At 40.5% G+C, this 12,195-nt stretch overlaps 1 protein-coding gene across 5 annotated transcripts in view; it reads right to left on the reverse strand.

Moving 5' to 3' along the window:
- Positions 1-12,195, reverse strand: part of schip1 (schwannomin interacting protein 1) — an 829,255-nt gene that overhangs the window by 33,795 nt on the left and 783,265 nt on the right. For all 5 annotated transcript variants that reach the window (XM_072572731.1, XM_072572732.1, XM_072572733.1 and 2 more), the window contains 2 exons: positions 4,915-5,032; positions 850-1,047 (listed from right to left, as the gene is read on the reverse strand). In XM_072572731.1, coding sequence (XP_072428832.1) covers positions 850-1,047; positions 4,915-5,032 — 316 coding nt within the window. The remainder of the gene's footprint in view (positions 1-849; positions 1,048-4,914; positions 5,033-12,195) is intronic.

Raw genomic sequence — 12,195 nt, forward strand, 5'->3', positions numbered from 1 at the left:
ATTGCAAACTTAGAAACCAAATGAATGAAATGCTCATTTTGTTTTTCTTTATTCACTCATAGGATGAGGGTGTCACTGGCTAGGCAGCATTTATTGCCCATCTCTAATTGCCAGAGGGCGGTTAAGAGTCATCCACATTGCTGTGGGTCTGGAGTCACATGTAGTCCAGATCAGGTAAGGATGGCAGTCTGCCTTCCTAAAGGACGTTAGTGAATGAGATGGGTTTTTCCGATAATTGACAATGGATTCATGGTCATCATTAAACTCTTATTGATATTTATTGAATTCAAATTCTACCAATTGCCATGGCGGGATTCAATCCCAGGTCCCCAGAACATTACCTGGGTCTCTGGGTTAACTGTCCAGCAATAATACCACTAGGCCATCACCTCCACACCACACTTCATACTGTAATAAAATCTAAGAAAGATGTAATTCAAAACATTGGTCACATTTGTCAACATGATGTAATTCCTACACCTTCTCTGCAGCGTTGAGCACCTGGTTTATATCCAGCGATATTATGGTGATAGGCAGAAGATGTAATCATACTGAATTGGTACATTAACATGAATGCATTGAGATAGCAAAGAGAAATTGACAATTCAGTTTGTTATTTCAAATGCATACACAATATCAGCATACTTAAAATCGTCTGATAGGGATGGAAAAGCTTCAAACTTATGCTACAGTCAGACAATTGCTGAAGTTGCTGTTGGTTACCAGGGAGGAAAATATTTTTTGTATTGTAATGTACTTTCATTTGTGTACAAATCACAGGCAGGTATTGTTGAGGCCAAATGTTTATTTGGAATCTTGCATTTGTATTCCATATTTCAGGATACTTACCAGATCAGCCACAGGGGACTTCTTTCTGTTCTGCTTTTCGACTTCAACTTGCATTTTCGCCATTGGTTTTGCCATAGCAAGAGCCATTTTAGCCTCAGCTTGCAACTTCTTCTGTCTTGTAAGAAAATCCATATCATCAAGTGACTCAGACTCTTCTTCAGTAGTGTCTCTGTCAGAGTACGACGAGCTCTGTTTGCTCTAAGGAAGAAATGAGCTGTTGTGATGCACTTGTAAATGGAGACTAATTGTAACAAAGTTGTCCCAGAGAACGGAACCTGCCACAAGTATCATAAAATAAGAACTTCGTTGATCATTCAAAAATAGATTTTGTGAAAATTAAGCAAATAACCTCCTTATCTCTTTGCTTTGCATCTGCAGAACTTAATTCAACTTTTGTATGATATTACCAGAAAGTATGCCTGCCTAACACTTCTCATTGCCTCTGCAGTTTCTGTTCGTTTCAATATAATCATATGAACTTGACTGACATCAATTTAAGTACTGCTTGGTGCAATTAGAATTGGGTTAGTTATTAGCAGCAAATGGGACATCTGCTCTTGACCTTCACAACCAAATTACTTCTGCGCAAATCCAGGCTTTACAATATTCGTAATGACTTCAAAACAGGGACACAAAGAAAACTGACTCAGATAATTCCCTAAAATGAATTATCAACTAGTTTTATATTTAACAGTTTACATTTCTACAAAAACTTTAAGTGTACAAAATATTCAAGATGTTGCACAGGTGAGAGAACCAAAAACCATGTCTTTGAGGGAGAACTCAGAATTATTAGAAGGCAAAGTTAAAAGAGATGGAAATAACACAACTGTGGAAGTCAAACAAAGGGATAACAAAAGATTGAGTGGTTTCAAAAAGGATTTCCAGAGACTATGGAAGACAATTTCACTTTTGGTTGAGTGGAGGGAGGGATGGAAACAATGCAAATCAGACTCAAAGAACTGTAGGCTAAATTTGTCTGAAGAAGCTGCAGAGATAGAATGAGGTGTGAAGCAACCCAACTCAGTGACCCAGAAGTCAGCAAGGAGAATTAAAGACTGATCAGGACAGGGCAGGATGGTTGTATAACAGCTACTGGGTAATGCTCATCTCTCCACTGTCTAGCAAAATTTGTGATACAAGTGTTTTGCAACAGAACTGGTGAGGAATAATGCTGAAGAGGTTGGGTACAACATCCTAGTCAGAAACAGGATAGCAAATTAAAAACTTAGCTATGGGTCAACCATTGCATCAGATTGCACTCAAACTAATGGAGTCTGAAGTGGACTGAGCAGGGGCAAGAATGGTGGCTTCAAAAAAAATTTACATAAAACAGTAAAAATATCAATGGTTTCAGTATTTCATATACTTTCTTTCATGCATCAGCATGGGCACAAGGATGGAACAGAGAGAAGCTGTGTGTTCTCCATGTATATCAAGAGGTCTAGTTGTGGTGCTGAATGACAAAGGGGAGACAATAGGGGAGGGTGGAGTGATCAAATATTGTGATCAATATATTGTGACTAGCGAGATTGACAAAAACACTTAGGCTTAGATCGTCAATTCCACACTGGACAATGGGAGGCAAGGTTCCTCCAGCAGCCCTGGCCAACAACATTCTTTTGCTCCAGCCCACGTTGCACTCCACTCTTCAAGGTCCTCAAATGTACTTTGCTGGTTCTTAGGTGTTTGCCTGGGAGGCAAAATACATGCCCTACAATTTCAGTTGCTTGTCACAATGTCCTGAAGACACCTTTGTCCAGTTCTCTGCAGCATTTTTTTAAAATGGTGATGTTGTCTCTCCATGTGATGCCCATCATTTTAAATTGGCAATGCTGGTGGAAGGTATCCAGCTTTGTTGCTCTGTTCCATGTCTCACTGAGATAGATTGCATTTGGTAGCATAATGGACATGCAGTATTGCAGCTTCATGGCCATACTGATGTTGTTGGATGTCCACACCACTAGAAGAGTGATACTGCTTTGCCAATTCTTGGATAGAAGGCGATTTGTTTTGCCCTCCTTGGAGATGTTACTTCTGAGGCAGGGCAAGTGTTTGATATTCTTGATGTTCTGTTGCCAGGTGGCGATGTGGGAGCCTTCTGAGCATCAATGCATCATTGCCTTTGTTTACAAATAGCTGATTAAAGTGGTGCTGGAAAAGCACAGCAGGTCAGACAGCATCCGAGGAGCAGGAAAATTAACATTTTGGGCAAAAGCCCTTCATTAGGAATGAGGCTGGGAGCCTCTGGGGTGGAGAGATAAATGGGAGGGGGGAGATGAGGCCAGCAGGGGGGAGGTAGCTGAGAATGCTATAAGTGGATGGAGCTGGGGGTAAACGTGATAGGTCGGAGTGGAGGGTGGAGTGGATAGGTGGGAAGGAAGATTGACAGATGGGACAGGTCATGAGGACAGTGCTGGGGTCCAGCTCATCTTCCTTCCCACCTATCTGCTTCACCCTACCCTCTGACCCATCACCGCCACCCCCACCTCCATCCACCAACTGCACTCTCAGCTATCTTCTTCCAGCCTCAACCCCTCTCCCATTTATCTCTCCACCCTGGAGGCTCCCAGCCTCATTCCCGATGAAAGGCTTTTGCCAGAAATGTTGGTTTTCCTGCTCCTTGGATGCCGTCTGACCTGCTGTCCTTTTCCAGTACCACTCTAATCTCCAGCATCTGCAGTACCCACCTCCACCTACAAACAGCCGATGTCACGTCCAGGCTTGGTTCCATTACTCCCAAGACTGGAGCTCACATCTTGGAGTCTAAGATTCTATAGCTAATAACGTGATGAAATTCAGGTCTGCCAACCAATATCTTGGCATGAGATGCCATTGTCTGAACCCATCATTGCTTTCATGATGAACTCATTAACAAAAGAAACCAAGAACAGAGAGAGTATGCAGCCTTGCTGTGCTCCTGTGATGGTGATGATGAAGGAGTCTGTAGCGTTTGTGCTGATCTTAACGTAGCAACTGGAGTCATAGTATATGGGTATGAAGTTATTAACAAATACTCTGGGCTGCTGTACTATTGCGTGATATAATAGAGTAGTTTTAATGGATATTATTAAAAGTCTTCATGAAATCAATGAAGTTGACAATGAAGCTTCAGACACCCTGCAGTATGATGTACCGGAGCATAAAACTCTGCCAGCTGGAAACTGACCTATTCTTCAGAAGCTAATATCTAAATCTCCTTACAATCTGTTGAGGAATACCATGCAGGTGACCTTGCCAGATGGTGACAGCATTGTAATGGCCTTCAGTTGTTGCAGTCACGGGGGATCCCCTCCTTTATCACTTAGAGACATTAAAGTGACTCTTGGATAGGCATGTGGAATATAGTACAATGAAGGATATGTAGGTTAGTCTGATCTTAGAGTAGGATAAAAGGCTGACATAACATTGAAGGCCGAAAGGACTGTACTATACTGTATTGTTCTATGCTAATTAGAACTCACCTCCAGTCCTCTGAGATGTCCTTCACAGACCAGATCTTGCTGAACAGATTTGAGAGTTCAATTATGACAGTGTTCTTGTCTTAGCTCAACAGTTGGGTCCAGGTGCCTTCAAGCTCCTGATGATTATTAGGATTCTGATCTGGCAATTTCTCCCAGGGTGAAGTTCAGTTGCTGCGATGTGATGTGGTCGTTGAATTTGAGCATGCAGCTCAGGCTGAGCTGGTCATGAGAACAAGGGATCACATAACCTTCATCTCACTGGACATAAGCAGTGATCATGAAAATGGAAGGCTTAGTCTCAATGTGAAAGGCACAAGATACACATTAAGGAGTCAGATAATGAGAGAGGCATCTAGAGATGGGAGGTGATGAGGACTTCTAGGATCTTTTAATGGATTGAGAAGTTGGAAATAGAGTGGTTAAGAGAAAGGAGGAAAAAGTTTTTTTGAGGTGGTGGTGGTTTGACTTGAAAAAGGGGCTGCTCTGAGCTAAGGGAACATTTATATAGTTTGTAATAGTTCAGGTCAGGAGGTAGGAGATGCAATTTCTGTAATTATGAAACTGCAGAATTGGTTAAAATGAAATAAGTAGTTACACATACCATTGGTGACAAAGGGGTATCAAGGCTTGTTTCAGTCTTGCTGTCGTCTGCATCACTGTCCTTGTCACTTCCACTGTCATTAACAAAACAGATCTGCAGATTCATTCCACTCTGAAGCCTGAAACACAGGAATATTGAGCATGTTTTAGTGAATATATAATTAGATAGATTAGATTACTTACAGTGTGGAAACAGGCCCTTCGGCCCAACAAGTCCACACCGACCCTCTGAAGAGCAACCCACCCAGATCCATTCCCCAATATTTACTCCTTCACCTAACACAACGGGCAGCTTAGCATGACCAATTCATCTAAACTGCACATTTTTGGACTGTGGGAGGAAACCGGAATACCCGGAGGAAACCCACACAGACACGGGGAGAATGTGCAAACTCCACACAGACAGTCACCCAAGGCTGAAATCGAACCTGGGACCCTTGCAGCAGTGCTAACCACTGTGCCCCCCGTGCTGCCCTTAAATAATCAGCCACTGGAAATAGTCTCCATAAATAGTAAAGAAAAATTGTGCAAAAACTGGGGCTGAAACTCAACTTCAGTATGAAAGGGGATACAAAAGAATAGTGAATCAGCTGTCAATTATACATTGTGCCTGTTTGTGAAACTTGCTCAGTGAAGACTAGGTAGGCCGTATGACAATCCACCCACTTGCTATGTTTCAAACCCTGAAAAAAATTGGACTTCACCTGCTGTTTCCTTTGATTTAACTCATTCTTAAGAGAAAAAAAATCAGTACTCATTGTTAGCCACTAACAGTCCCCATTAATAGCTATTCATTCTCCTAGCCTGATCAGTATCCACGCCTTTATCTGTCCAACTGCTCTTCTCTCTCTTTGGGCTTGATTTCCAACTATTGCTTAGTCCTTACTCCCTCCTCCCAACCTATCTTCTGCATATAAATCAACATTTTCTGAGCTACCAACAGTTCTGAGGAAAGGTTGCTGGATACGATATGTTAATCTGGTTTCTCTCCACAGATGCTGCCAGGTCTGCTGAGCTTTTCCAGGAATTTCTGTTTTCCAGCATCCGTGGCTATTTCAGTTTTTATTTAACGTTTATACTGTATGAGAAGACAGTACTCTTTGGCTGGCAATTGGACTCTGATTGGTAGATGGATAATAAAATGATTAGATGGTGGCTGGTGGAGGTTAACGTGGTTAACTGTCAAGTTTTGCTTAAATTTAAACAGGTTGGTTGTCTCTGGTTAAGGTATTGCCCTGAAGTATACAACAGAGGATGACTGTCATCTATTTGTTAAGTTAAAACAGGTGTCATGCATGTAAATGTTCTTGTGAATATGTCCTGATAAGTACACAATAAAAATCCTTCACAAAATGGTAATATCTGATATTTTTAACTTAAAATTTTGGTGCAACACTTCAACATTTATATCTCGCTGAAAAGGTGAGTTACATTTACAAATGATTTTTTTTGCTTAATTTTAAATCATTGAAAGAGAAATATATTATTTAAATATGGTTAACTGACAAAAAACTTCATGATTATAGAAATTCAGAACTAAATTGAGACATGGATTGAGACAGTTTCTCCCTGCCAGCCTTGTATTGGTTGTACAGGGTGACCCACTGAATCTGTGGGTCCGGTTACCGCTGTTTCAGTTACCCACAGTTTACCAAAGCCTGAATATATTACAGGGAACTTTCCAGAACAAGAGACCTGGGGGCTGCCAGGGAGGTACGTTTCTCATTTAAGTGAATGGGTTCACCACTATCCATGGTTTTGGGCTTCCGGGGTAGGTCTTGGAACATATTCCCCCCAGGGGATACAGGGGGATGGCTTTACTTCAAACAAAAAGAGAAGCTGTGGGACTGAATCATTCAGGAGTTAGGGCAAGTTGCAGCAGATCATTTCGAATTCCTTTGTGAGATGAAATATATAACAGTTTAGTTAGTTTCGGCAGTCAAGTTTTTGGCTCCCTTATTGTTACAAGAAAAATAATATTAGAGGTCTGCCCATCTTGTTCTCACAATCTCAGATCCATCCATCATGTTATAGGGGGGCAGTTAAGCCTCCAGGTACTGCACATGTCCTTGTACATATTGAGAAACTTAGGTGGTGAATTAATGGTCATTTAGGGGCCCTATTTGCTTACACCACAGTCATAACTGTGGTAGAGTAACTGTGGTAGTAAGTGTTGTAGAGGAATGCTGAAACAAGGTGGGTAACCTGACCTGCACTCATACAGGATGGAGGAGGAAGTGTTACTCTCCAAAACATGACCCCTGCACCCTCTTTTTGGTCCAGCAGACAGAGCAGTCCAAACTTCTTGCGAGAAATCCAGGATCCATGACATTTCTTAAATAAAATCTGAAAGAACTGCGAATGCAGTAAATCAGGAACAAAAACAGAAGTTGCTCGAAAAGATCAGCAGGTCTGGCAGCATCTGTGAAGAAAAATCAGAGTTGAAGGATCACTGGTCCCGAAACATTAACTTTGACTTTTCTTCAAAGATGCTGCCAAGTCTGCTGATCTTTTTCAGCAACTTCTGTATGTGTTCCATAACATGTCTTCTCTGGCCTGTAGTTCTAGCTATGGCCACTATGCAATTCTGGTGCTGCTAAGCTCCACCAGGCCAACTGGATTTGTCAACAGTTCTTCAGAGTGGGACTTCTGCTGGATGGGAGTGGATATCTCACTCTGAATCAATTAATGCTATCCCTATTGTATTGTGTTACAAGGCAACAAGGTTTCCAGTGGAGCTTGGGTGGAAGAGGGGAGGGGGGAAGAATGTTGTCAGTGTAGGTAATCCACATCCCCAAAACAATCACACCCTATTTTCCATAAGTCAATGCGACACACCTCTGAATATCCAAAAGAAGCAGTTCTAGCTGAGAAAACATTTTTCCCTTTTGTTTGTGAATAACACAGTTAACTAGTATAGATTAGACTCACTGTCAAATTCTGAAGTTCTGAAGGATGTGTATAATATTTATATCAGTAAGTCTTGGGTTCTGTCAGTAAAAATCACCACGTAGATCCAACAGTAATGCGTTTGGATCATTGACATTTTCTAGATTTAAGTAGAAGGATGAAAATTATGGCAATTACTGTAAACTCAAACATTTTTTTCACTGTAGCGAACATTCCATCAAGGTAGTGAACAATGGTAGAACTCACAATTACATTTGATGGATATCAGAAGTGTGTCATAACTGGGATTCTTCACCCACTGCAAATACTGAGTGCTAATGTATTTCATATTCGGAGAAGCTTTTCATGATTTGGCCATGATCATTAAAGAGCAATATCAAATGCATTTGAATTCACAAAACCATTTATGTTTTTTTGAATGTTGCAACATGTGGAGCTGCTCCCTTCCACTTCCCTCTGCAGCAATAACTTGGCTGGAAAGGCCTTTTCTTTATTTTCCATTTGAACATGTTGGAGAGAGGGTACCTCTGCTCTGGGACATCCTATTTATCACTTGTCTGTAAGGGCATCCTAATGCTGCTTCTGTTTGCTCTCCAAAATCAAAAGCCCACCCACTATCCTTAATTTTATGAGCACCACCCTCTGATTTGGGGAAGTTCCAATGAGTGACTGTTTCCTGTACAGTGAGGTTTCTAAACCCCCATTGAGACTGACAACAAAGTTTGCACCCTATGTGGAAGATGCTGCCCACTGATTTTGAGTTGTCAGTCTGGTACACTCTGGATCAATTGCTGGTCAATATCCCTTTTAGCAACAAATCAGAATATTCTTTAGATAAACATGAGACAACTGATGGACCGGACTTTATTTTTTAAAAAGCACTGGTAGTCAATCTTAACCACACAATTTGACTGTGGCATTTTGAGCTCTTCTATTGGGTTGAAAAGCATTTTCCCTTACGCATTCCAGTTTACCTGCATCAAAGATACATTATCTCATGATTTATCTGTTCTTGAATCCTTTAAAAACAATCTACTGTATTTACATTAACAATCCTAGCCATTTACTTCAAAGCTATTTGCTTCCTGAATCCTTTGGTGAACAGTTTTATTAACAACCTATCTTCCTAAATACCTCTCCTGTGCTGTGGTGGATTGACCCCTTTCCCTATGGTTATTACACCATTCACAAAAGCCATACTTTAATCACTCATTACTCACTCTTGCCAATAATCTGAAAATGTCTTTAGTTATATGGGCCAGTTAAAAGTGGAAAGATCAATTTGCCTAACAACTTTCGACTGTCCCAAGGTATCAAACAATGTAAAGCTGTGACTGTGGATTTTCTGGTCATTATGATTTTAAAGTAAGCAAAAATTTGGCCATTATTTAAAAAGAGTTAGATCTGCAATGTCAGTTATTCACTTAAGCAGCAAATTGACAATTTTAGAGAGCTACAGGCTTTAAGACTTCTGGGTAATTGAGGTGGAGGAGGGGTATGGTGCCCTAACTGCATGGAAACTGGTTCTCCAATGGTAAAGGTGGGGAAGAGAGACTGAAGGATTTGGCTGGAGATATCAGATTGTTGGCAGTGGGAGGAGAGGGAAGAATGTGATGGCGGGGCGGTGTGGACTTGTTGGGCCGAAGGGCCTGTTTCCACACTGTAAGTAATCTAATCTAATCTAATCTAAGATTGTCGCATTTTAATGCTGTAAATGCTTCACCTGGCCTTTCTTATTTTCTTGGGAAATCCTGCCGAAAGGTATATATTTAAAAAAAGCAATGACTTGGATTCCATTGCATCACTAAAATCCTTAAACTGGAAACACTTGGAGGCATATTTCTCAGATTTGACCACCCACCTTCCCATCATCCCTGGAAGTTTACTGCTAAGCACTTTGGAACAAAAGGACCAATTGGTGAGATTTGATTATTTTCTAATTTCAGAGATGTAGTTGAGGCTAATTCCATCAGAAGTTATGTTGTTGGGACAAAATATATTTTTAGTCAGGAAATAGCATATCCCTCTCACTTGAATTCCATACTCAATTTAAATGCCATGGTTTGAGATGCCTCATGAGGGTGAGAGTTTGCAAAGAAATGCACTGGGGCTAAACCTACATTTAAGCATTTTACCTCATGCCTTCAAGGAACAAACTTCTCCATGTCTCAGAGATTCCTTGAACTTTGACAAAGTTAAGCAGTACAGACTTGGGAATCACCAGGTGTATTGTTCACGAGTATAAGTTATTTCTATGGTGTGTTAAACATTATTGAATGCCAATGTTTATGGACAAGGAGTGCACGCTAACATGTTGTTGTCCCACACATAGGTCCTTCAAAAAAAGCAGCCAGCTGAATTCATCAGGGACCCACTCTGATTTCCATGTTGAGTTTTCTCACTGACTTGCTTATTTGGCACCTTTATTCAAAGAGGAAGCTGAACATAATAAGGTGTGCTGGGCTGTTTACAAGATGTTTAACAAGGACTAACCCTCTTAATTGGCAACCTAGCACTGCCACTGTTTATCAAAGGTAGAAAACTGGAGCAAGACGCTCCTGATGTGGAGATTGGTCTCCTTGGGCTTCTGTCGGATATTGCCACAGCCCATGTTGCTCATTCCATATCAGATTCTGTGCATTACCTTTTACTTCCATTGTACTTTGTAAAATTAATAATATGGAGTATCTCCAACAACATTGTTTGTGCCTTCACAGAATAACTGTTTGCTAATAGTTACTGAAAGGAGTTACAAAGTCCACTACTAATGTGTGACTAAGCAGTGACACATTTGTTATGGATCATAATATCACCTATCAGTCAGAAAACAAACAGCATTGTCTGGAATGATGAAACATTCACCTAATATATTATGATGGTTTTTGGTTTCTGATTTAATTAACGTATCTCCAATTGAATGCTCAATGTGCTTTAATTATTCTTGTTACACAGGAAATATAGTCAGGGACAAACTGCCTGGTTTTACTAGAATTTTACAGATATGGACAACTGGACATTTGAGGGGTAAATGAAGAGTAACAGACAATTCTGGTTTAAATTACATTACAAATGTGTTAATTATCTGTGCTACTGATTTGTAACTTTATTATTAAAACCCAAGCAAATCTCTGGTTGCCACAAGGGGTTTTGGGATAGGTAGGACTCATACAATGGCATGATTGGACAGCATGGGTAAAGTGGTGGGAATGAGAGTGTGTGGGCTGATCAGGTGTTTTATGTTGTATTTTTTAAACAAAACCTTTCACACAGTGCCAGCGATCTGAAGCAAATCTTGCATCCAGGCTGCCTCCTCACTCATTCTGGACTGGCCTGGACAAATCTCAGGGAACACCAGCCCAAGTATCCCATCTAACTGGTTACTTTGTCCTGGGTTGCTTTTATGGAGCTAGGAAAGGCCTCAACTTTGTGCTCCTGCACTGGAATTTTAAAAATCAGGTCAAGCTGTTTGTACACATGCCAGAATGACAGTTACTCACTGAAAGGTCATGACAGACAGCAGCAGATGTTTAATGCTTTGGAATGCAATTGTGGATTAATCTTTTCGATACAAATACAGAAATGCAAAGAATTATGTACGAAATACTATTCTCCTGAACAAATAAATAGAAGTGTTGTGTGTACTTGCTGTATAAACATCTGCAATATCTGTCCTAGGTATCCGTTCTTGCCTGGTCCATTTTATGACTGATTTCATATTATGCTAATTGGACAAAAATGTTCCATCGTTGTATTTCTATTTTATTTTTAGATTTTAAATCAGATGTTGTATGCCAAAATGCAACAAACAAATGTGAGAACAGAGAAACTGGACCACTGAAAACATTAGATCATATGATCATTAGAAATCAGAACGGGAGTAGGCTTTCTAGGCCTTCAGGCCTCTATCATTTGATAGGATCAGGGCTGCTCTGACATTCCTCATATCCACTGTCCTGTGATTTCTCCATAGCCTTTGATCCCCTTGATGATCAAGAATCTGTCTATCTCTGGATTAAATATACAGAAGGACTCTGCCCACACAGCTCTCTCTTTGGCTTGGAGTTCCAAAGGCTCTCAATCCCCCAAGAGAAGAAATTCCTCCTCATCTCAGTCTTAAATCAGTGCCACTTTATTCTGAAATAATGTCTGCTGGCCCTAGACTCTCCCATGAGGTGAAACATCTTCTCAATATTTACCCTATCAAGCCCCTTTACAATCCTTAATGTTTCCATGTCACGTCATTAAAGGGGATTATTAAAGTCCAGCTGAGTTGCAGAACATGGTTTTAATAATCCAAAGTTTAAGAAACTAGCCAAGGACAACTGATTCTAGTTATATATAACTGCCAATATACTACTAAATCAACATTTTA

The sequence above is a fragment of the Chiloscyllium punctatum genome, chromosome 6 (assembly GCF_047496795.1).
Source record: "Chiloscyllium punctatum isolate Juve2018m chromosome 6, sChiPun1.3, whole genome shotgun sequence".
Classification (NCBI taxonomy): domain Eukaryota; kingdom Metazoa; phylum Chordata; class Chondrichthyes; order Orectolobiformes; family Hemiscylliidae; genus Chiloscyllium; species Chiloscyllium punctatum.